The sequence below is a fragment of the Pongo abelii genome, chromosome 3 (assembly GCF_028885655.2).
Source record: "Pongo abelii isolate AG06213 chromosome 3, NHGRI_mPonAbe1-v2.0_pri, whole genome shotgun sequence".
Taxonomy (NCBI): Eukaryota; Metazoa; Chordata; class Mammalia; order Primates; family Hominidae; genus Pongo; species Pongo abelii.
Window position 1 is genome coordinate 160,965,777 of NC_071988.2, and position 27,111 is coordinate 160,992,887.

The 27,111-nt window shown below is 38.4% G+C and overlaps 1 protein-coding gene across 14 annotated transcripts in view; it reads right to left on the reverse strand.

Moving 5' to 3' along the window:
* Positions 1 to 27,111, reverse strand: part of ELF2 (E74 like ETS transcription factor 2) — a 142,756-nt gene that overhangs the window by 14,177 nt on the left and 101,468 nt on the right. For 6 of the 14 annotated variants that reach the window (XM_054553537.2, XM_024245932.3, XM_054553540.2 and 3 more), the window contains 5 exons: positions 13,882 to 13,995; positions 11,961 to 12,134; positions 7,748 to 7,834; positions 1,867 to 2,059; positions 315 to 665 (listed from right to left, as the gene is read on the reverse strand). In XM_054553537.2, the coding sequence (XP_054409512.1) occupies positions 315 to 665; positions 1,867 to 2,059; positions 7,748 to 7,834; positions 11,961 to 12,134; positions 13,882 to 13,921 (845 nt within the window). In that variant the 5' untranslated portion in view covers positions 13,922 to 13,995. Of the gene's footprint in view, positions 1 to 314; positions 666 to 1,866; positions 2,060 to 7,747; positions 7,835 to 11,960; positions 12,135 to 13,881; positions 13,996 to 24,589; positions 25,490 to 27,111 lie in introns of those variants that run through there. The other 8 variants (XM_024245933.3, XM_054553531.2, XM_002815153.5 and 5 more) reach the window with 7 other exon arrangements.

Below are 27,111 nucleotides of genomic sequence, written 5' to 3' on the forward strand. Positions count from 1 at the left end.
AGCAATTTTTTACTTTTATTTTATAGAGAGGAGGTCTCACTATGTTGCCAAAGCTTGTGTTGACCTCCTGTCCTCAAGCAATCCTCCTGTCTTAGACTCCCAAAGGGCTATGATTATAGGCGTGAGCCACTGAACCCAGCAAGACATCTACTTTAACAACAATAAAAAATATAATTAAAACATCAAGCACTTTTCAAAGTCCTGACAACACTGGGTTCTTAGAACACTAATATTAAGCAAAAGGACATTTTGTTTTCACCACGGAGACTTTTTAAAAAGTCAATACATTATAACTAATGGTTTGCTTCACTTACCTTGGAGCTGCTGTCGCTGACACAGATGCAGTGGTAGTAGGAGACCTGGATGAAGCATCGTGCCCAGGGGAAGTGATATTCACAACTCTAGCTACACCCTTCTCTGCTCTGGAGCAGTTTACAGGGGATGAATTTTTTCCACTGCGAACAGAGGATGCTGCTTTCAGGAGACTTTCTGCAGACAGTGACACTCGTTCTAATGATTTTTCATCAGTAGTTCCTCCTAAATCTTCATTACAGGTTTCACTTTTGTCATCATCTATGACCACTATGTTTTTGGGCATATCCTTGAACTGATATACAAGCCTCTGTCCTTCAACCTTTGCAAGAATTCCCCTTTGGTAGTAGTATCTGTAAGGGGAAAATGTACCAAATGAATCAAGTATATTATTTCTCCACCCCACTCCACCCCCACCAAAAAGACCACGTACAGTGGATACTAACAGAAACATTCCCTTATCCCTAATAACAGATGAGAAAAAAACAAACTCTTACTGCCTAGACTGCTCAAAACGTTACAATTTAGAGTAGGAATCAAGTTGGAACCTGGGGCCAAGGTCCTACAAACTTAAGGTCTATAAACTGGCTGAAAGTTCATTCTTTTTCTTAAAAGAAATAATTTACCTTATCATTGAATATTTTACTATACTGACAATGGTAGAAATTATTTTGTGATTTACATAGGTTATAAAAACAAACTGATATTACTGGAAAAATTACCTAAGCCACACTTACTTAGTAGAGATATGCGAATACTGTCACATAAACCATGTGTTCACTTAAAAACACCCTTAATTAGAAGAAGCCATGTACTTAACAATGAAAGAATTTTGTGGGTTTATCAAACTGATAATTTTTTTTTTTTTTTTTTTTTTTTTTTTTTGAGACAGAGTCTCGCTCTGTCGCCCAGGCTGGAGTGCAATGGCACCATCTTGGCTCACTGCAACCTCCGCTTCCTGGGTTCAAGCAATTCTATTACCTCAGCCTCCCGAATAGCTGGGATTACAGGCGAGCACCACCAGGCCCGGCTAATTTTTGTATTTTTAGTAGAGACAGGGTTTCCCCATGTTGGCCAGGCTGGTCTCGAACTCCTGACCTCAAGTGATCCACCTGCCTCAGCCTCCCAAAGTTCTGGCATTATAGGCGTGAGCCACCGTGCCCCGCCAAACTGATAAAACTTAAGATAAATTTTCCTATCAACATAAATCCATTTATAACAAACTCCTAAAAACTAAAAAACTAACTTTAGGAACCATAATTTGTTTAGGTTTAATTTTTTTTTAAGCCTACAACTTCATAATTTCTATTAAGAAACAGTCCTAAGTACAAAAGCACATTTTCTGCAAAAATGAATTTTCCAATTATGGTAAAATTATAAGCACGTAGACCAAACTCCTATCTCCCCACCTACTTCCAAATCTAAGAAGCTCCTCTAGAATATACCCCAAAGTTAAAAGTTGTAAAGGATTTTCAGCTTCTCTTTAAACAGCTAATAGATAATATAAAGAAATACATAAATTTTGTTTGAATACTAGCTCATTTGAGTTTTTACCTCAAAGCTCGTCCCATGGTTTCATAGTTCATGTCTGGTTTGTTCTTATGCTTTCCCCAAAGCTTAGAGACAGCCTTTGAATCCACCAGCTTGAATATGCCTTTTTCTCTCTGAGTCCATTTAATATACCTGGGACAAGTATTTTTATCTTGAAGTAGATCTAAAAGGAACTCCCACAAATAGGTTGTGTTTCCTTTAAAAACAATGACAGACATTGATTAAAAATTCATTAACATAATTAAATACATAATTAAAAGCAAATAAAGTGTCCTTCATTGTAACATAAAAATCCTGAATATACTTGTTTCTACTTTTTTTTTTTTTTTTTTGGGAGACGGAGTCTTGCTCTGTCGCCCAGGCTGGAGTGCAGTGGCACAATCTTGGCTCACTGCAACTTCCACCTCCCAGGTTCAAGCAATTCTCCTGCCTCGGCCTCCCAAGTAGCTGGGATTACAGGCACATTCCACCACACCCGGCTAATTTTTATATTTTTGGTAGAGACAGGGTTTCACCATGTTGGCCAGGCTGGTCTTGAACTCCTGACCTCAGGTGATCCGCCTGCCTCAGCCTCCCAAAATGCTGGGATTACAGGCGTGAGCCACTGTGTCCGGTCTGTTTCTACTTTTAAAAAATGGTATCCCCTATGTATGCTTACAGTTATGATGCTAAAATAAAGGTTCTGGCTTTTATACTATTACATATCACCCTATCCTAGATTTTGAGTTCAGTAAAGGCAAAGGCATAATTGCTTAGGCAAAGTTAACCTGAATTAAACAGAATCAAACTTATTAGTTTATACAGATTTAAACTCTGAATAAATTTATTTACACCTTTCTTTATCATATGATAAGCCTAAATTCCATGATCAAAATTCATCAAAAGGTACTTAGTAATTTTATTGGATAGGCAAGCAAAATACAATGAAATGTGTAAAACTTTTAGGCCTCAGACCTAGGGTCTTTTTGTAAGAAACTTACTTTTCTTTGATTCACCTACAGGCATGAACTCTGAGGTATATGTATTATTAAGTGCAAACTACCCTCAACCCTTCAAGCATTTTCTTAACATTTTCCTCTGTACTACCAGTCAATTAAGACTTGATAGCAAAGAACATTACTGTTGGCTGGGTGTGGTGGCTCACACCTGTAATCCCAGCACTTTGGGAGGCTGGGAGGCGGGCGTATCACGTGAGGTCAGGAGTTCGAGACCAGCCTGGCCAACATGGTGAAACCCCATCTCTACTAAAAATATAAAATTTAGCTGGGCATGGTGGCACGCACCTGTAATCCCAGTTACTTGGGAGGCTGAGGCACGAGAATTGCTTGAACCCAGGAAGCTGAGGTTACAGTGAGCCGAGATCGCACCACTGCGCTCCAGCCTGGGTGACAGAGTTTTTAACCGTGTCTCAGGAAAAAAGAAAAAAAAAGAACATTACTGCCTCTAAAAACAGATTTAAAAAAAAAAATTTCTAATCACTTTCTACTGATTACACCCAATAGACGGAAGATAATGTTTAAAGGATTTCATTATATATACTTATATCTTAAAATCTGAGGTCCTAAAATGGAAAAATATGGTAATTCCTTAAAATCAGTCAAATATTCATCAAATGTTAACTGTAACATTAGCTCTGGATCACACTACTAGTAAAATTTTAAAATGAGGAAATATTAGGATATTTCTGCAGAATAAAATGCTTATTCATCGCATACCATGCTTAAGGAGATGAATTTAAAACCTGGTCCCTGCCTCAAGGAATTTATAATTTAGTTGAGAAGGGAAAAGAAAGTAGATGACAAGTTAAACAACAATGCAAGAAATAAATAACAATTTGAAACAATATAAGGTCTATCACAAAGCAATGCATAATTAATTATATTCCAAATAATCTAGAAAATATGTCTGTGGGATTCCAGGAGTGAAAATAAAGTGGACTGGGAGGCCATCGTGAAGTCTTGGAAGATGGCTAGGATGTGCATAAAAGAACAAAAAGGAATCTGGGCAAGTAAAATAAAAAACTTAATCCCAAAAGGAAGAAAGTATCACACTTTTTTCTCCCTTATTATGGAGGAGAGAGTAGTGGGCAGCGGTCATTAGAAGAGGCTTTTCAGACTGTTTTTATTTTATTCCCTTCATAACCTCTAGGTGCCAAGGTTCTTATTAATAGAAGAACAGAAGGCTGGGCGAGGTGGCTCACGCCTGTAATCCCAGCATTTTGGGAGGCCAAGGTGGGTGGATCACCTGAGGTCAGGAGTTCATGACCAGCCTGGCCAACATGGTGAAACCCTATCTCTACAAAAATATGAAAATTAGCCAGGCATGATGGCGGGTGCCTGTAATCCCAGCTACTCGCGAGGCAAAGGCGGGAGAATCACTTGAACCCTGGAGACGGATGTTGCAGTGAGCAGAGATCACGCCACTGCACTGCACTGCACTGCCTGAGCGACAGAAGGAGACTCCGTCTCAAGAAAAAAAGAAAAAAAAAAAAGAACAGAAAAGAGTCCTGAGACGAAAAAGATAGGTCATCTGTAGGATTCCATGCACTATTCGTTTACTATCCTTAAATCCAGATCTAAGATACAGGCTATGTGGGAAGCTTCCAAAACAAGCCACCACTACCCCAACACCTTCAATCAAAATACTGATGTTTTGTCTCTGGCATTTCACTTTCATTGTGGCTTTCCATGAAATCCAGTAAATTCATTAATAACGCAGAGTTCAACCCATTATGCATCTACTGACCTAAAAAAGCTGACCTTCGGCCAGGCGTGTTGGCTCACGTGTGTAATCCCAGCACTTTGGGAGGCCGTGGCGGGCGGATCACCTGAGGTCGGGAGTTTGAGACCAACCTGACCGACATGGAGAAACCCCATCTCTACTAAAAATATAAAAATTAGCCGGGCGTGGTGCCACATGTCTGTAATCCCAGCTACTCGCGAGACTGAGGCAGGAGAATCGCTTGAACCCGGGAGGCAGAGGTTGCGGTGAACTGAGATCACGCCATTGCACTCCAGCCTGGGCAACAAGAGCGAAACTCCACCTCAAAAACAAAACAAAACAAAACAAAAAAAAATGACTTTTAACTTTACAATGTTACATTTGTATCTCTAGGACCCTATTACACCAGCATCAGTACCTAAAAACTATTAAAACAAACCATGTATCATCTTCAGTTACATAAAATTTTTTTTTTTGCATTTTTATTTTGTTCACATAGTAGTAAATGTGAGCAAAGATTTTACTCTGGAAGAAATGTTTGTATAACATAGACAATGCCCTGTACATAAGAAATGTTTGTATAACATAGACAATGCCCTGTACAAACATCTGAATGTTTCCATGTTTTGAATTAAACTCATCAAAACCCCTCATATTATCTTTAAACACTCACTGCACCCATGTTGCCATCCCCAAGTTAAAATGAACAATTCTAAGGAGGCCAAGGCTGAAGGATCACTTGAGCCTAGGAGTATGAGAATAGCCTAGGCAACATAGGGGGACCCGTCTCTAAAAAAATTTTAAAATTAGCCAGACACGGTGGTATGTGCCTGTGGTCCCAGCTACTTGGTAGGCTGAGGCAGAAGAATACTTTAGCCTGGGAGGCTGAGGCTGCAATGAGTTATGATCCTGTCACTGTATTCCAGCCTGGGTGACAAGAGTGAGACCCTATCTCTAAAGAAAAAAATTATTAAATATTATATTTCTGGTTTTAGGGAAAACAGGATTCAGAAAGAGAAGCTTTCTTTACCAGGTAATAAGGAATTTGCCTACGACAAACATAATTATCACAATTTTACAGCAGAAAAAACATTGGCTGGATTTTGAATACAGGTTTCACTGTAATAGCTTTAATTAATTACAACACACTGCCTCGAATTTAATACAGACTGAAATTGTAATGAGATGTGATTTTAATTGGTAAAAACTGGTCACGGTTTTTCTCCAGTGTTAAGCAAAAGATGTTTGAGTATAAGTGATACCACTGAGGATAAGAATTATATAAAAAGACAACAGTAATAACTGTATATTTACAGTTTAGTTTTCTAATATTTACTATGTTAACTTTTAAAGTTTTCAATATAAATTAAAAGAAGAAACCTAAGATGTTAGAAGTGTACAACAACCAAAGACAAACAAGGAAATAAGAAAAGTATCCTAAGCCTCTCCCAAATTGGGTCACCAGTTCCTGAGTAAGTGTTCAATGTCACTTTTTTTTTTTTTTTTTTTTTGACCTAACGAAATACCGAATTTCTTGGTAGGCTTACTGGAGACAATTTTTTTTTAAACTAGACTTAATTTCTGTTTTAATTACTTAAAATTATTAAGTCAAACCACCTGATAAGGACAGAATAAATTTAAATATATTAATGTAAAATTTATCCAACTATTGAATATTGGTCTGAAAATACTTATCATGAAAGTGATCAATTTTTGGTTATCAGATTGGCAGACAGAACACATCTAAAACCACTACTGAAACGATACTTTATCTGTCAGAATCTGACTGACAAGAAAATTAAAGGCCAGGTGCAGTGGCTCATGCCTATAATCCCAACACTTTGGGAGGCCAAGATGGGAGGATCGCTTGAGGCCAGGGGTTTGGAACAAGCCTGGGCAAAACAGGGGCACTCTGTTTCTACAAAAGATTTTAAAATTAAAAAAAAAAAAAAAAAAGATAAAAAAGTAATAAAAATAATTTTAAAAAGAAATGATACTTGAAATCATCTTACTCAACAAATTAGGAAAGCACACAATGGGGGAGGTTTGGTGCTGTTTTCATTTTTAATCAGGATACACAAATTCTAAAGCAAAAATAGGCAAGGGGCAGTGGCACATGCTTATAATCTCAGCACTCTGGGAGTGTGAGGCCGGAGGATCTCTTGAAGCTAGGAATTCGAGACCTGCCTGGGCAACAAAGCACAAGACCCCATTTCTTAAAAAAAAAAAAAATTAGCTGGGTGTGGTGGTGTGTGCATGTAGTCCCAGCTACTTGGGAGGCTATAAGCACAGTAGCGCAAGGCTGCAGTGAGCTATGGTCATGCCACTGCATTCCAGTCTGTAAAAATAAGTCAATAAATAAGCAAAAACATGGTTTTGTTCTGAATTGTGACTGATGTGACTGACATTTATTGATTGGAAAATTAAATTTAGCTCGCCTTGAATTCTTCTAAACAGTTAAGAAGTTATGTATCAGGCTAGTTGCGGTGGCTCATGCCTATAGTCCCAGCACTTTCAGAGGCTGAGGCAGAAGGATCACTTGAGCCTAGGAGTGTAAGACCTGCCTGGGTGACAGTGAGACCTCATCTATACAAAAAATTAAAAAAAAGAAAAAAGAAATTAGCCAGGCATGGTGGCATGTGCCTGTGGTCCCAGCAACTCAGAAGGCTGAGGCGGGAAGATAACTTAAGACCAGGAGATCAAGGCTGCAATGTGCCATGATCACACCACCACACACCAGCCTGGGCAACAGAGCAAGACACTGTCTCACAAAAATAAGAAAAGAAAGAAATTATTAGAAACAAGGCTTAGTTGTAAACCCCTTTGAATTATGGGTAGCTATATATGAGGATGGGTGCTATTATCCCGTAAGTCAATGGTTCTTAAGGAGGATATGTATCAGACATCCTTCGGACTTTTTCCAAAAGTCCCTATATCCCCCATGATACAACTATGGCTACAGAATCTCTGTGGTGTAGGAACTGGGCACAGATATTTTGAAAAAGCTCCCCACGTGATGCTGATACATCCCTTATTAAGAACTATTGCCAACAACAGTATTCTCATATGTGCATGTACTAGAAATAATTTTCTTACAAATACAAAAATGTCACCTAACCGGAAAAAAATCATCTCACTTCCAAAGCAACCCTCCCCAAATTACCTTTTCCTTCTCTTGGTTTCTTCTTTATACCTAACTCAGGAGACCCATTGGAAATTGGTGATTGCTGGGTCTTTGGTTTACGGCCAACTGAAAAAATAAGATATTGAAACCATACGTTGAAAACAAGAAAAATATGAGAGGCACGATTAGCAGACTTTCTGATTACACATTATTCATTTAAATGGATACTAATTTGTAGATGAATATACTCTGTATGAAAAGCTGCTTCTAAAAGGAGTATTACAAACACTTTTGTATTTTAGATTACAGCAGTTAGTAGTAATCTCTGTCATACACATTGGCAGAGCCTCGACTGCCATATACATTGCTCAGAGCCTTGATTTGCCAATCTTTTTTTTTTTTTTTTTGAGACAGAGTCTTGCTCTGTCGCCCAGGCTGGAGTGCAGTGGCACGATCTCCGCTCACTGCAACCTCTGCCTCCCGGGTTCAAGCAATTCTCCTGCCTCAGCCTCCCAAGTAGTTGGGACTACAGGTACCCACTACCACACCCAGCCAATTTTTTGTATTTTTAGTAGAGACGGGCTTTCACTGTATTAGCCAGATGGTCTCCATCTCCTGACCTCGTGATCCGTCCGCCTCGGCCTCCCAAAGTGCTGGGATTACAGGCATGAGCCACTGTACCCAGCCTTGCCAATCTTTTATATTAGTGTAGCAATAGAAACAAATCCTAGTAAAAACTTAATTTGTTTTCTGTTCTACAGGATGGTGAGAAACAGCTTTAGCAACTTATTGCAGAAGATCTGATAATTTGCAAAGCCCTTTGAACTCAAATGAGGAAAAGTAAAAAATATCAAACACTCTCTACTGCTCTGGATCAGTTAATTCACCAGAATGTAAGCATAAGCGTTTCAATTTCCCCACTTCCACATGCAGATACATCACAAGGCTAAAAAAACTTCCAAGTGATTTCATATGTCTAATAAAGGTTTGTGTCCTTCCCTTTTGTTCCTCCTCATTTTTGCCATAAGGCTCTCTCAGACAGACTAGCATCCACAATGAATAGAAAAAGTAAGGGCTATATACTTTTCTACACAAAAGAGGATTAAGCCTGTAATTAGTTATATTCAATCCTGAGCACAGATGAACACTGGCAGGTGAGAGGCAGACTCAAGAAATAAATTGGGAATACTTAAGTATGTTGTATTTTAAAATCAAATACATATATATACACACACATAAATACATACACTTTTTTTTTTTTTTTTGAAGAGATGGAGTCTCACTCTGTCACCCAGACTGAAGTGCAGTGACGTGAACACAGCTCCCTACAGCCTGGGCTCAAGCAATCCTCCCACCTCAGCCCCCTAAGTAGCTGGGACTACAGGCGTGCACCACCACACCCAGCTAATTTTTGTTATTTTTTTGTAGAGATGAGTTTTACCATGTTGCCCAGGCTGGTCTTGAACTCCTGAGCTCAGGCAATCTGCCCAACTCAGCCTCCCAAAGTGCTGGGATTACAGACACAAGCCACAGCACTCGGCCATATTTTAGGATCAAATATATTATTACTGATTTGGTGACTGTTCTATATCTGAGATTTCTGATGTCACTCTATTCTTCATTAGGAAGCATTAGATTAATTATATAAAGAGCTAATTAAAGCATCTTAACATCTGTATTTCAAAATGCAGATATACTTTAGAATTCTGGTAATTGTAATCAGAAGTCTGTTTTAACAAAAAGTAAAACAGAAAGTTCACTGGTCTCTGTTAGAATACAGCTTAATTACTCAATTTAAATAATATTTATACATATGAATCAGACAGTAATAAAACTAACATCTTCATCATCTCCTAAATTCTAGCACAAAAGCCCAACTTAGTAGAAAAGTTAGTGCAAAAAGGCTTAATTTATTTTCTCATAAAGCGACACGTCCAAAGTCATGTTCCTTGATTTTTCCTCCGTAGGAAAATGCGTTCTATAGTCATATTAACTTTTAGAACACCATATGCTATCTTCTCTTGGAAGATAGCAAGATCCACAATGCACATTAGTATATTAAAGGCTCTCAAAATAAAAAGAGGGACTGCTATTAAAAAAGAACCTATCTAAGTTTGTATATCCCAAATATACTTAACCACAAAAATATAAATAATGATACTCTTATTCTTCATTGTCTCCCTTATGGTACTAAGTATAGACAGAATGGTTACATGTATTTTTTTTTTCTTTGAGACAGGGTCTCACTCTGTCGCCCAGGCTGGAATGCAGTGGCACGATTATGGCTCATTGTAGCCTCCCAGGCTTAAGCAGTCCTCCTGCCTCAGCCTCCCGAGTAGCTAGGACTACAGGCATGTGCCACCACACCTGGCTAATTTTTTTTTTATTCCTTGAGATGAGGTCTCACTATGTTGCCCAGGCTGGTCTTGAACTCCTAAGCTCAAGCAATCCTCCTGCCTCAGCCTCCCAAAGTGCTGGAATTACAGGCCTGAGCTACCACACCCAGCCTTGTAATTTTTAAATGGTCACTAAGAGCTTTCACAGAAATAAATAAAATTGTATTAAATTGGCAAAGTATTTCCTGGATTATATCATATCATATAATGGGAGCCACATCCTGGCTCCCTACATGGCCCCTGTTTTTCATGTTCTTTTAAAGGTGGTTTTTTTTTTTTTTTTTTTTTTTTGAGACAGAGTCTTACTCTGTCACCCAGGCTGGAGTGCGCTGGTGCAATCTTGGCTCACCACAACCTCCACCTCTCGGGTTCAAGCGATTCTCCTGCCTCAGCCTCCTGAATAGCTGGGACTACAGGCATGCAACACCATGGCTGGCTAAGTTTTGTATTTTTAGTAGAGACAGGGTTTCATCATGTTGACCAGGCTGGTCTTGAACTCCTGACCTCAAGTGATCCACCCACCTCAGACCCCCAAAGTGCTGGGATTACAGGCGTGAGCCATCATGCCTGGTATTAAATCTAAACAAACATTTCTTAAGTATTTTGTGACAGCTCTCATTGGATGCAACCAGCCAAGTGCTATAGCAGGCAGTGGGTAAATAAGGCTATTTATATGTATGCCTTTTGTTTTGAAATGCTTACATCAGGAAGTAACTCTTCCTCCTAAATTCTCTCATATATACCTCTCTTGAGATGCATATAATCTACATGTATTGCAAGTGGGAAGACACTGTCTTATTCTCATCTCCCTTACAACAATGACCACAGAATGGTACACACTGTGGCAATCTGAAACACTATATTTAATGAAGAGAAGAAAATACCATTATTTCAAACCCACCTTTATTTTTGCATTTTACTCTAAAATGTGAAGAGTTAGAGAAGAAAGGAGAATTAGATGAATACCCAATTACTTAGAATGTCATTTCTTTCCAATTTTACCTTTGATTTCAACAGAAAAAGACCCACTTACTGCCCATTTCCTCATGATGTTGAAAATGTGCTATTGGGATGAGGGGAGCAGAAATTTCAGCAGGAGTCAAATAGTAAGTGGAAATGCTCTTTACCTACTGGTGAGTTTATGTCAATCAGAAGTCTCTATCAGCAATCTTAGTGTTTCAAAGCAGAAGGTATAAGGTAAAAATAGCATGATATATAATAAATATGAATATTGTATATAGTATGATATATAAATGATATATATATTTAGTATGACTATACATATATATATAGGAATATTATATATATATATGTATATCACTGTTTATTTAGGTTTTTTGAGATAGGGTCTTGCTATGTTGCCCAGGTTGGCCTCAAACTCCTGGACTCACGCAATCCTCTCACCTCCTGAGCAGCTGGGACTAAAGGGTGCCTGACTTTTTAAAAAATATCCATGAAAGCAAGGGAAGACAAGACTTTGTAAAATAAAGAATAAAATGTTGTGTGTGTGTGTGTGTGTGTGTGTGTGTGTGTTTTAAGTAACCAAGTACCCATAAAAGGGTCAACAAGAAGATGGAGTAAGACAAGGTGCAGGGAATCTCTGATCTGCCTTCTGTGTGTCTAACACCTGTTAAATATCATTGTCAGGCAATTATCCTCAAGCCTTACATACTAACTCCTTTAAACAGTATGAGTACGTTAAAATACTAAATTTAAAATCTCAATGTTGATTCTTTGAGAATATCTGGTTAACAGCAATCTTAAATCTACAGCATATACTACTTTCTATGTCCCTTGATGAGGAAAAAGAGAAAAATTTTCACCTGCCTTCTCAGAAATGTATAAATATACTCTACCTTTTTTCTTTTTCATTGGTTCATGGCTATCTGGTGATGTTGGAATAGGAGAGGTATCCATGGGTTCAGACTCTTCAGTTGACACCTCCACTACAGTTTCTGTAATGACATCTGGCCTCATAGCAGCATGGATAAATTCTGGAGTTGATACACAAGGAGGAACAAACACTTCCACTATAAAAAAAAGTTGAAAAATTAAAATTTCCCACCCCCATCAATGTTTCTCATGTGGACAGTTCAATATTTAGAAGAGGCGAGGTTTGTTAAGAATTAATCAAAGCAGGATAAGAGCTTAATACTGAAGAAGTTAATTTGCTGAATATTCAATATGATTTAAACTACATAAGGAAAATAAATGCACAGAAAATCAACTTAAGGAAAAATGTTAATCCTCTGGGTAAGGCAAGGACCATGAGTAGTCACTCCACTCTTTCACACTTATATTTTCAAACTCATTGTAGAAAAATTCTAAATTATTCTAACAGTTGTGAAAACATTTGAAAATAATAGTATAATAGTGAGTTAGTTAATAATTACTTTCCATCCACATATCCATCATTATTTTTTAACAGGTAATATATGCATGTGGCTCAAAATGTGAAAATTTATAAATATGTACTCAGTAAAACATAAGCACCTATAGTTCATTTTAGAATATGAAAAGGAAAACTTGCTCATTACAGACAAGAAATATTACCTTTCAGTATTTCAAGTTTTTTTTTTTTTTTTTTTTTGAGACGGAGTCTCGCTCTGTCACCCAGGCTGGAGTGCAGTGACATGATCTCGGCTCACTGCAGGCTCTGCCCCCCGGGGTTCACGCCATTCTTCTGCCTCAGACTCCCGAGTAGCTGGGACTACAGGCGCCCGCCACCTCGCCCGGCTAATTTTTTGTATTTTTAGTAGAGACGGGGTTTCACCATGTTAGCCAGGATGGTCTCGATCTCCTGACCTCGTGGATCCGCCCATCTCGGCCTCCCAAAGTGCTGGGATTACAGGCCTGAGCCACCGCGCCCGGCATTTAAAGTTTTATTTAATGTTAAACTTTTATTTAATGTAACAGTCCTGATGTTTTAGTCACTAAAACAGTAGGTACAGATTGTTATCTGGTATTCTAGTACATACAATAATGTTGTTCTGGCTTCCTTCTAATGTGCACAAATAACCAAGATATGACATTTCTATTTCAATTAAGAGATACAGTTAATACATACTATCTTAGATTAATAGATTGACCGAAAATGCTGCAAATTTATTCTCATATCTCTGAGTAATACACAGGATTCTATTCAAATTAAGAAGTATGGTTGCTCTTACTGTAAATCCCAATGAGAAGGTGAGCCAGTCTTTTTGTATCAAGTCAAATTAACATTTGGGCATTAAATTAAAATTAGGACAAATCAGAATTGGACAAAATGACTATCAAAGTTGTTCTTAAAGACTAAGAGGGACCACAAAAAAATAAAAACTCACACTCTGAAGGATGTGTGGAAAAAAATAGCAAAAGCTCCCTTCTCTCTCTACCATGTGTGGTTCTCTGGAGTTACTGCCTATTTATCATTGAATAAAGGATTGAAAGTGGCCCTAACAGGCAACTGCTCCCATCTATCATACTCTGAAGGACTATGAAGGCTTATAACTTGCCCAGAGTTAAGGAAATAGACATGACAGTATAAATAGCTACTTAATAAATATTTGTCTATCGATAGTGGGTATTTTCTGTATCATTTGTTATGAAAATTAAGTATTTAAGACTTGGAGGCCTTGACAAATAAAGTTCAATTACTGCTGTCATATATTCACGTGTAATGTACCTTTGAGAATTCCCAACAATTCCACTGGATTAAAAAAACAAAACAAAACTTTATTTTAGACATATGAAGTAGTATGACATGTTTAACATAAGAATGAACAGTTTACATACCAGGACTTCTTGAATCCCTCAAGCAGGTAGGAGATTCCATATGAAGCAGGGCTTCAGCAGCTTCAATTGTCTTATCTGTACAGTGCGCATTACTGCTATGAACTGATGCTTCCACTGGAGGAAAAATAAGTTCTACTCAATTAAAAATACACTAAACACATGACTAAAACATATTACTAAGAAATAAACATATTCACTCCTGAAAGAGAAATGAAAAATAAATAAATATAAAATAACATGAGTAACTCTAAGCCATTGATATCTATTCATCTATATAAATTACAGAAATAATTTTTAAAAAGCTAGTATCTACATTTTATAAAATGAATACTGATATAAAATGAATGTTGATTATAAAGTAACCAATGACATTGATTAGAAATTACTGAGAAGTTGGCCAGGCATGGTGGGTCACGCCTGTAATCCCAGCACTCTGGGAGGCCAAGGAGGATAGACCTTGGTCAGGAGTTTAAGACCAGCCTGACCAACATGGTGAAACCCTGTCTCTACCAAAAAATACAAAAATTAGCTGAGCATGGTGGCACATCCTGTAATCCCAGCTACTCGAGAGGCTGAGGCTGGAGAATCACTTGAACCCAGGAGGTAGAGGCTGCAGTGAGCCAAGATCGCACCACTGCACTCCAGCCTGGGTGACAGAGTGAGACTCTGTCTCAAAACAACAACAACAAAAGAAATTACTGAGAAGTTTCTGAATCTTACTGAAAGGAAAACAAAGAAAGATCCTTGAAATTTGAACCCTGCATCAATTTTAGGCCAATACTAACTTGTGGGAAGGGAGGAAGGGTCAGGGAGAGGCTGGTTGTAGATTAACAACCTTGTGAAGGCAACTATATATTTTGATGTATTGCCATTAAAGCCAGGGCACCTAACAGAATCATGCTGCGCTAATTTAATCAATTAATTCAATTCTTACAGACCCTCTTGAATGACTGAGTAAGCCCTCCATGTCCAAGGGTTCTGCATCAGCAAAGTCAACCAACCTCAGATTGAAAATATTGCAGGGGGGCCGGGCGTGGTGGCTCACGCCTGTAATCCCAGCACTTTGAGAGGCTGAGGCGTGCGGATCACGAGGTCAAGAGATCGAGACCATCCTGGCCAACATGGTGAAACTCCTTCTCTATCAAAAACATAAAAATTAGCCGGGCATGGTGGTGGGCACCTGTAGTCCCAGCTACTCAGGAGGCTGAGGCAGGAAAATCACTTGAACCTGGGAGGCGGAGGTTGCAGTGAGCCAAGATCACACCATTGCACTCCAGCCTGGGCGACAGAGTGAGACACTGTCTCAAAAAGAAAAGAAAATATTGCAGGGGAGGGGGAGGCAATAAAAAAAATACAACAATTAAAAATACAGTGTAAATACTACAGCATTTTGTATAAGGGACTTGATTAAGCATTCTAGGATTTCAGTATCTGCCAGGTGGAGGAGGCATCCTGGAACCAATAGCCCAGGTATACTGAGGGACAACTGTACTCTCCAGGCAGGGCTGCCTAAAGATGGATAACAACATGCATTATATTTACTGCCAGAGTACTTGGGAACTTTCTTTATAATTAACCTCGCTCTCTTCAGAGCCTCAGTGGGTTTTAACCTAAGACTTTTTCTTAGTTTATTCTTCCCATGAAGGCTTCAAATTCTACCACCCTTTGTATCTCTCCTCTTCTAGCACTTCCTTTATGCTTTGCTGATTATGTTACTTGTAAAACAATGTGTACAGCAGTCAGTGGTTTGGGCTTTCAGGTCCAACAGCTTGGGTTCCAGTCTCTGCCACTTATTTCTGTTACCTGAGGTAAGCAACTTAATCTCTCTCAAACTTCAATTTCCCCTTTCATAGAGCAAGAATATGATAATTTCTTATCATTCCTGTAAGATTATAAACTTCTTGAGGTCTGGGGGGCTAGCTTAACCCATCTTTACATATGCCATGGTTCCCAACATAGACTTTTCATGGAGCAGACATGCGGATTTTTTTTTTTTTTTGAGATGGAGTCTCGCTCTGTTGCCCAGGCTGGAGTGCAGTGGCATGATCTAGCTCACTGCAACCTCCACCTCTCAGGTTCAAGTGATTCTTCTGCCTCAGCCTCCTGAGTAGCTGGGATTACAGGCACATGCCGCCAGGCCCGGTTAATTTTTGTATTTTTAGTAGAGACTGGGTTTCACCATGTTGGCCAGGCTGGTTTCGAACTCCTGACCTCAGGTGATACACCCGCCTCGGCCTCTCAAAGTGCTGGAATACAGGCATGAGCCATCACGCCAGGCAGATATTTCTTTTATGTACTGAATTAAGGACAACCCACTGACCTTACAAGAAAATCAGCAATTCAAGAACAAATTTTATTATCTTAATAATATATTAACTGACTTAAAATATTGAACAGTTAACTTAGTAAGATGTTCTGAAACATGAATATTTAAGAGTCTCTAACTTGACAGATTTTTTTTAAGATGTCCCCTAAAGGAACTAAAAGTAAATGTTGATACAAATTTCATAAAGTCATATTACAAATTCATAAGCACTATACACTAATGATATGAATCTTTTAAAATTGTTTCCAGGAAACTTTTAATTGGGGGAAAAAAATCCAGTTCGTCTCAAAGTTCCCTAAATGCTAAAGCCTCAGTCTTAAACAACAGTCATTTGGAAAGCATTTATTTTAAAAATCCAATGACTGTTTTACCACCTGTTGCACATCATCCACAAGGTACTGGGTCTCTCCAGTTGCTCTTTCCATTTATGGAAATCTGTTCAAAGCTAAATGGTTCCAGAGAGGCAGCCAAACCTCTAAGTAAATCTATCTTTAGGTGACCCTGCTTACTCTTATCTGCAGCTTCACTGAAGCAAAGGATTCAATCAGCCTGTGTAGCTCAACTTTAAGAAAACTTAGCATTATTAAGTATGACATATTATCATTCTCAATTATTGTTTTCAAAGTGCCTCCCTACAATACTCACATACACTAAGAAAAAAAAAAACCTTCAAAAGCAAATTCTCCAGTTTTTAAAATTTATAAAAGCAAGCATTCTCTTTAAAGTCTGCTTGTGTTGCAATTTAGCTCTTGTCTTAGGTGCTATTAATGAACTCCTGGGTAAACTAATTCCTTATGTAATTGTATTAAGACACACCCTAAAACTTTACCATATTAAAATCAGAGCTTCAAGTATTCAATAATAATACAGCAAGAGAATTTTACCAGTTTTTTTTAATGTTTCAAGTTATAAACAAAATGAAATTTGCCTAACAGTTACATATTACATGCCCTGAATTCTTACGTAGTTTGAGGCACATTTTCAAAACCATGATTTTGTGTTATTAAAATTGTTATGTCAATAGAAGTTACTTCTTCAAGGTGTAATTCTTGCACATATTTCTGACCTCAACTTCCCCTTCCCCCCTAAAATTCAACATATTATATATCTCAGAAATATTTTATATTTACAGAGTAAAATACATACACTTAGAAAATTTACTCATTCATACTTTAAATTTAAGATGACAACATAAAATACGCATAAATTACCTATGAAGTTATCAGCCAGAAGATCTAATACTCTATGTACAACTGACAAATGGTTGCTGACATTTACCATGTGCCCAGACCCTGTGCTATAAACCTGACACAAGTGTGAACAGATCTCTGGCCTCATGAAGCTTATATAGGTTGGGCATGCCTTATCCAAAATGCTTAGGACCAGAAGTGTTTCAGATTTTGAATTTAAAAAAATATATATCTGCACTATATATTTCCAGTTGAATATCCCAAATCTAAAAATCCAAAATGCTTTAATGGGCATTTCCTTTGAGTGTCACATCAGTGCTCAGTTTTGGATTTTATAACGCTCAATCTACAGTTCAGAGAGCATTAAATGGAAGATATTTCAAAACTAAATAAAAATGTAAAATAAACTTACTTTGTAAGTTACAAGCATGTTAAGAGGAACACTGATTACTTTTTTGCTGCTTACTAATTTTATCTCGTCATTTTTATTTACTAACTAAAATAATGCAAAACACAAAAATCTAAGAGGCTGTTCTCAGATCAATTTACAATAATGTACTAATGCCAGTTTCCAAAACTTAACACATTTTGTAAAAGTGAGCACTATCTTTTTATTTTTGTTTACATAAGTCAAGTAACTTTTGACAACAGAAATTTAAGAAATATTTCTCCTACTTGTTTCTGTAATTCAAAAAAAAAATACTATTTTGTTCAGATCAATAATTCAAATAAAATTTCAACTATAATTTTGCACATTTCTTAAGAGTAAGCATGAATTTAACAGTGTTGCGCAATCAAAGTAAGCAAGCTACAGGCAAGAGCTGAAAAGCAGAATTCCTTATCTTACTTAAAACTTGCTTTACTGGTATCTTTCTACATCTATGAAATTTATAGAAGGAAAAAATAAATAACTCATTTTAAAAATAGAAACAATGAGCTAAAAGTAGTCTGACAGGTATCATTTTCTAGTTACCACTGGTAGTGGCTATTGCTGGTCAATCCCTCTTGAAATAAATTTCAAGAACTGTTTTACTTTTTATTACAGTACCAAAAATAATATTTGCTTGTACCTTCATTTAATATTGGTAAATATCTTCTTGTTCCATTTCTATCTTTCTAATCAACCGGTGTTTGTATGGTACTGCAGACTATTCCAGACTCACTCAACAGCTGTTACAAAATACCAAACTTGGTAATTAAGTCTGACAAGAGGCATACCTCTCAGCTTTGCATAAGAGAATGCTGGCAATGGATCTAGTTCATAAAAATGTTCTCAAGTCAAAAATAAAATTTAGTAGCAATTTAGTTTGAGAGCAGTGAAAAAAAATTAGAAAACACTTCATTAGGTGATAGTGGTATTCTCCTATAAGCAACACTATAAACTAATAGTACAAGGTCTTCAGTCAACTGCAGCACCCGATTTACCACTACTTATCCTCTAATGCCCCAAAGCTATACCAGTAATAGGTAAATGAAGAATACAAATTAATGCAATGAAAAGGGGGAAAAGGTAATTAAAGGTCTGGAATACTCCATCTTCACCTTTTCCCCCTTGACCTTTTAATCAATATACTTGCATTATAAAGTATAAAAAGGAAAAAGAATGGCAATTCTTTTTTTTTTTTTTTTTTTACACTCTTGGAGGGGGAGAGTGAACTGCCCTCTGCAAGATGAGATCAGCCAGAAATTAAGTTTAAATTAATTAAAATTAAAAATTGAGTTTCTTAGCTACATTTTAAGTACTCAGATACATGCGGCTAGTGGCTACCATACAGTACAGACCTAAACAACACTGTAATTCAGCTATCCTCCAATCTTTTTTTCAGAGGACACTTTTACAGTCGAAATACTGAAGACCTCAAAGAGATTTTATCTGTATTTATCATATTTGAAATTACAAAGAAAACTTCAAAATTATTAATTCATTTAAAATAATACACCCATTACTGCAACCATAAATAATATTTTTTATGAAAAATAACTGTTTTTTGAGACAAGGTCTCGCTCTGTTGCTCAGGTTGGAATGCAGTGGCATGATCATGGTTCACTGTAGCTTAGAGCTCCTGGGTGTGATTCTCCCACCTCAGCCTCCAAGCAGATGAAACCACAGGCACGCACCAGCACACCCAGCTAATTTTTTGATTTTTTTTTTTTTTTAGAGACAAGGGTCTCACTATGTTGTCCAGGCTGGTCTCAAACTCCCGGACTCAAGAGATCCTCCTGCCTTGGCCTCCCAAAGTGCTGGGATTACAGGCATAAATCACCATGCCTGGCCAAAAATAACTTTTAAAAAAAACAAAAAGTAAGTAGCTTTGTTTTTTACATTTTTGCAAATCTTATTATACTTGATTTAATAGAAGGCAGCTGAATTCTCCTTCCTCTTTCAATCTGTTGGAATAACCCATCTATACATAGCTCCTAACTCCTCTGTACACTTTTGAAAGTGACAAGGCAAATAATGTCTTAGTATTATTTTCAAAACAGTTTTGTCTTTACAGATCCTGTGAAAGGCTCTTGGGACTCCCAGAGTCCAGGTCAGAGAGTTTGGTTTTTGAGAAGTGCAGCTGTAATTAATCATCAACGTAATTAATAACAACCAAATTCTATCCCCATGCTTATATAAGTTTTAGCTTCTAAACATAAACATCAGGGTGTAGATGACAAATTATGATTCTAGCCTAGGAGCTGTGGCTCACGCCTATAATCTCAGCACTTTGGGAGGCCAAGGCGGGTAGATCACTTGAGGTCAGGATTTCAAGACCAGCCTGGCCAACGTGGTAAAACCCCATTTCTACTAAAAATACAAAAATTAGCCAGGCGTGGTGGCTCATGCCTGTAATCACAGCTACTTGGGAGGCTGAAGTGGGAGAATCACTTGAACCTGGGAGGCAGAGGTGAGCCAAGATTGTGCCACTGCACTCCAGGCTGGGCGACAGAGGGAGACTCCATCTCAAAAAATAAAATAAATGTAAAAAAAAGAAAAATTATGATTCTGTAAGCAAAACAATATTTGTCTACTCACAGATAAATGGTTTTTAAAAAGCTTTTCTTAAGCATTTCTTTGCATCCTTTTGAACATTTTGCTATAGATGACACAAGGAATCATTTTAAACAATTATCAAACATGAGGAATTATTTTAAATAGTTATCAAGAACATTCTACTGCCTGCCCTTCTCTACCAACCAAATTTGTTTCTAAAATAGTTTTATGTTGAATGATTCTGATTGGCTATTTACACACTGATGGGCTATTTACACACTGATGTGACCATGTAACTCAGTTTTTACATGAATTTTAGTACCAATGCTGCAATGAATTGTGAAGGGTAATTTCTTAAATTCATTTTCAAATGAGCTTTTTAGAAAGAAAACTAGTGTCATTCCTTGAGTTTCATTTTAATGCATCTATTCACATACTGCTTTTAACTTCTTTTCATACTGCTAATTTTTTTCAATTTGATCTTTTCAAGATTGAGACTACACATTCCAATTTATAGTAAATCAGAAATGAGATTTTCAATTTCATAATGAACTTTAATAAAATAGATTTGTTTTTTGTCAGTGAAAATATTTAGGCTAAATTTCCAGAAAAATTTCACCTTCATTTAATAACTGCATTGTTGACCAAAACTTCTGGTTACCTTATTTTGCAAATGTAAAATAAAATAAAATAAGACAAGACAAATAAAGGAAAAAGTCAAGGAAGGTATACTTGAGAATAAGGCAGAAATCTTCCAGAAAATCCAGACTGTTCATACACAATACTTTAACATAAATATTAGGAAAGTTACCATGCTAGACATTTGTTTTTCCTATATTAAGCTATATACACTAGAAATGAGCCTAAATTATTAATTAAACTATATTACAGACTTAAACATATGAAGAGCCTCAAGTTCCAATTTGGCACACATTTTTATTTTCAAAGACTGGATAAAAGAAGTTAACCTACCAATTACATAACAAACTCATAGACATATTCACTCACATGGTGTAATATTAGAAAAAAAAAAAACCCAAGGAGAAGTCCTACCTTTCCATTAAGTATTTCCAAGCCACTTATTTTAGAGCTTTAAAAGTCATTAGGAATCATCTAGTCAACCCTGTCTTCTTAGAGAAAATGAAGCCCTAAAGACGTTAGGTCACTAGCTAGTTTAGTGACAGCTAGATATAGATCCTCAACTCTTCAGGGTCAAGGCTCGTTCTCATACATCATATTGTCCATGAAAGTTTAAAGTACGTCGAGTCTTTACTACAAACATACTTTGTAAAATGACAGTGAGTTTTAATAAATAAGCTTATTTATTTCATCCTTTACTCAAACTCCTCTGGCAGCATGTTTATAGCTAAAGGAATGCATACGTGATACTTAACGCCTCTAAAGGAAGAAAAGCAAAAGTATATTCGAGCTTAACATGTACCTTAACATGTAGCAACAGTGATAATATTAAGTGTTATATACTTGCTTAGAAACAAGTTATGCTGAAAATATTAACCTAAAGGTTATCTCCTCTAGAAGTTGTATAAATATCATTCTACACTAATCATCAACCCATTATAGCAACCACTGGAGCTATTTTTTACATTCATACATTATATGGATTTTCACCTGTCTCTCCAGACTGTAAAATCTTTGTGAGGAAGAATTCTCTGTCACACTTGATGACTTCCCTCAGGAGATAAAAAGGTATTCTGTCCATTACACAAATACAAACTTTAGAAACATTATCCTACCAATGCTACTGAAAATTGGCAGCAATAAAAATTTAGAATCATGATTCCTAATCTTCTGGGCCATCTTTCCTCCCTAACTTTAACACACTGAATAAACCTTGGGTAAATGAGCAAACTTCTCTCAAGTTTCCTTCTAAAATAAGGCTTGTAAGGGAGCTTCAGATTACATGAACATAATTGGTGACATAACTTGAAAATAACTGTATGTAAAACATATTCTTTACAGAACATTATTATCATAAAGATTCGTATATAGTACGGAAATGCAGTAGAGCTGGAAAACAGCACTTAACTTTTTAAAACCCCTTATCAAAAGAAGACAAAACTTTTGTCTTTTCAAACCAAAGACAGTCTTTTATATATACACATATACACTCCAAGGAAAATACCTACAGGCCATATTCAGTTTCACTGGTAATTCCAAAAGCTTACGAAAAAATAGTTTCCAATGGCAAAGTGAAGCCCTCCTACCTTTTCAGTATTTTTCAAAGTTTTGATGCAAAGGCATTCTAAGGTTCTTTCCGAGTGTTTGCAGCCACTGGAAACAACATCTCTTGAACTGTACATATTCAATATTCACAGAAATATCATTGACCCAACAACTTCACGTATCGTTAGTACCAATAATATAAAGCCAAAAATTCCATCCCTTAATTCATATTGTAGTAATGGACAATATACGCAAAGGAATCAAGTTCTCACTGTGCTCTCTTACTAAACTTAAGTTCTTGTTCTGACCAGAAAGCAACTGTCAGATGTGTTTTAATCACTACTCAGTAAACTGTATTTTCCTTTGGAACCCCTGAAATACACATTTTTACATTTTATAGAATAAAAGACTGGTCGCCACTGTGTGGTATTCAATACATACATATTATTTCAGACTTTGTTTGAACCTAGAGCGATTCCGTTAAATTTAGATACATGTGTGTTCATGATTTCCCCCAATCGAATTGAGTCACAGAGTTTTGCCAAGCAAACTACTAATTTCAAGTCCCTTACCTAAAAACAATGGATGGAAGACTGTTAAGATCTTTTACAGAATTACTGCTCCCTGATTATTTCTCATCGTCCACTTCCCATCCATGGCAATACGAAATAGGAACCAGGAAGAGGAACATGTATGCTTACTATTACAGTAAGTAAACAGTATTCAAGCAGTGCTACATCGATCCAGGGCCCTCACTGCGCTGTCTGCTATTAAGCAAAGCTTCTTTTTCTATGTAACTTAAGTCCGTGCCCTTCCGCTGCAGCAGTGGCGCCGCACATCCCCCACCCCTGCGGCCACTTCCGTGTTTACACTCCTCTTCCCTCCAATTCCATGCGTACATTGTCAGCTTCACTCCCGCCCAATCTTCATTGGCCCAGCACGGGCCCGTAGTCCCGCCCCCAGAAATCAACGTTCTAATTTGGAACACCTCAGAGAGCAGATTGGAACCAGAGGCCTGTCAATCCCCTCCGTTCTGTCCTTTCCGAGGCGCTTCCGCTGTGGTGGGAGGTTGGGGGGGGGTGGAGAGGGGAAGGGGGCAATTCCGTGCTGAGACTTCCCTAGGGCCATGACTCCCTCCCTCCCGCCTCGCTCCTTAACATTCACCCACTGTTTACAAAAATAAATGCTCTTCTCTGACGCCGCAACCCTCCAGGTCAGGGGTACAAATATATTCCGTGTTCTTCCCATTCTCCCCCTAAAAAAACAACCCACGAGGGAAGGGGCATAAACCTAGTTTCTTCGCAGCCACCCGTTAAATGAGCAAAGGGAGGCGGGCCCCTGAAACATCATCCCGGTTACTCAACATTATTAAGTGACCCTGTCCAGGACCGTTACTCCTGAGACTGCATAAGGTGGGAATGTGCGGAGGAGGGAGGGTCAGAGCATTTTTTTTTTTTGGCGGGTATCGGTCCAACCGGACATCGCCCCTGGCTGCCTGTTCCATGCGGAAGTCATGGAATTGTGGACGAAGTCTGAAGGGAGAACCGAGCGGGGGTGGCGAGCTTTCGCCGGAGAAGCCCGCCGCCCCCGACCGCGGGCAGCAGCGGCCTCTCCGGCCAGACAGCGTGGCAGGCGCAGCCGAGAGACAACAGCCTCACTCACTTCCTGGTTCCTCAGCAACTGGGGTGAAGCGCACAACTCGTCCGCCCCCGAGTCCCCAACTTAACCGCGGCTCCGTTCTCCAGCACCCGCTGCCAGCGCTCCGCCCGGCAGCTGCTGCTGCTGCTCGCCGAACCCACCCTGAAGCGACAGCGCCGGATTCGAGGCAGGTTACTCTCCAAGGTGATCACTTCCTGATTCGTCGCCTCCATTACTTCATTCACTCCCCCCTTTCCCCCAACCGCCCCAGTGACTGTGAGGTGGACACTGTACCCCCAGCACAGACTGCTACAGGGGAGTCACCCCGCCTTCTGTGCACCCCCTCTCCTGCTGCACCGATGCACGGGAGAAAAGTTCCCCTGTCCTTACCGGCCCGGATGAGCAGATCCAGCTGGTTCGTGGGTCCCTCATGCAGAGACGTCGCCATGTTTATCCCGGGGCTGGAGCTGCTGCTTCACATTGACTTACACCGTGAGCAGCGGCGGCAGGGGAGGAGGCGGAACCCGCGGCCGGAGACACACGCCGTGCGACCGACACACACTCACGCACTCGCACACACTCCGACGCCCGGATCCTTGCGCGTCCTCCAACAGGAAGCCGAGGCCGGCCCGCCTCCCGCCGCCGGGCTGAGAAACCCCACCACCTAACGGCAGGGGCAGGGGCGGCGGCGGCGGCGGCGGCGGCGGCTGTGGCGGCCGCCCCAGCTGGCAACGCGATCCTTCCGCCCCGCGCCCAGACAGGAAGTCCCGGACGCTCGCTCCGGAGAGCGGCCGCAGCCTGCGGCGAGAGACACCTGAGGCTGGGAAACGGCTCCGGGAGCTGCGCGAGGACACAGCCCCTCGGCAGGAAGAGGCACATTTCACGCTCTGCGGAAGAAAAGTCTGCAATTGTCCCCCCTCTGGAAAAGAGCCATTAATCATATTTTCTTCCTGGAAGCAATCTAATACCTACTCCTGCAGCTGTAAATAAAGGTGGCTATTTAACTTCTTTTGGCTTTTTCAAACCTTATGCAACATGTAACCAGTTCACTTCAAACATCTGCATTTTTAACACAGGAACACCAACAAAGTCATACCTAGAACATACTCTGAAAGCATTACTTGTAAAGTAAGGAGTTTCCAACTACTTTCTGAGGCCAACTTCGTCCTTTTCCCTTAACAGAAGTGTCAGAGAGCACAGTAAACGGGTATTTAGTAAACAGAACACACCAACCTCTGGATTAGACTCCCCCAATATGCTAATCATGAAATTCATGTACCCTTTCATTTGTGTTTGGCTCATTTGGAAACAAATTTATATTGTCATTTACTTAAAAAAAAAGTAATTCTTGCTGAAAACTAACCTAATTACAAATACATATTAAAATACAATGGACGAGGGAGATAAATCGCCAATTTAATGACTATAAATTTACTGAACACAAGAAATCAAACCAATATAATGACGAATAACGCTTCATTAAAATGCTTCCCTGGTTTCAGAATTTAATAATACATAAATTTTTTGAAACAAAGGGTTATGCTAAAGTTGTTTGCACACAAAACTTACATAAAGGAACAGTGCCTCCTACAGAGTAAGTGCTCAATAAGTATTTGCTGAATAAACAAAAAGATCTGGCAGTTACAAATTTAAAATAACAAGGTGACAATTTTTATGATCCGAATTGACTGAACTGTGTAGAGAAAAAAATGTTTTCAGTGGTAACATTAATGCGATATCATTTTATAAAAGCTTGCCCAACATTCGTGCAGCATCAGAATGGATTTACATAGCCCATGACTATTTTTTCTCATTTCTCCTAATATTCATTTATTCTCTTGGTCCTTTTACCCTACCTCTATCACCATGATCCTCACTCTCCCAAAAAAGAACGTACATGCTATTTCCAAAGTAAAACTCCTCTTTAAATAAGGATCTCTTTCTTGAATTAGATAAACCTGCCATGTATGGGACAAAATGAACTACATGGTAGCTTTTATATTTTATTGCCAATCAATTTAAAGTAAGCATCATCCTTAGCTGGGCATTGTGGTGCGCCTGTGCACCTAGCAACTTAAGTCTAAGGCAGGCCATTTTCTTGAGCCCAGGAGTTTCGGGTTGCAGTGAGCTGTGATCGCACCACTGCACTCCAGCTAGTTATTTGAGAACCACAGAGTTAGTCCACTCCTTCACTTTACACATTGGGAAACTGAGGCCCCAAGAAGTTACTTAACAAAGGTTACAAAGTGTCTTATTACTTCAAGGTCAAAACTCATACAAAAGAGTCTTCTGTAAAATTTAGAAGTTATAAAAAAAGTTAAATCCATTTTACTACTATTATATTTATAGTATTATAAACTGCAAAATGGTTGACTTTTTTTCATGTCAAAGGTAAAGCAATGGGAAGTTGAGAAAAATGGAAGAAAAAAGTTTTGAGAAGTGAATGAGAGAATAGGAAGAGGCCAAGCTGCCAAGTTTTTCTCATACAACTAAACAATGAAATTCAAAGTTGGTACCTTGAGCATGTTTAGGGAAAAAACGGTCAAGAAAACCGTAAGAAAAATATGTCTGTGAAGGACAACAAGCTGGAATCATATAATTTAGGAGTACCAAGTAAAGCTTGGTCTGTCAACATCAGAAAATAGACAATAGTTACAGGTGCAGTCTACACATGTACAAAGAAAAAAGATGAATTATTTCATATATTTTATACTACTGCTTAAATGTCTATTTGAGCTTTTTATATTACTGATTTATTTAATAGTCAGGTTGTATAAAATATTATTAAAATGAAGATCTTCGAACCCATAGTCATAAACTAATTCACTTATTCAACAAATTATCATCCAGTACTTAGTTTAAGCAAGTTTCTGTTATAGGTGCTTATTAAGCTCGTAGCACTAAATTATATA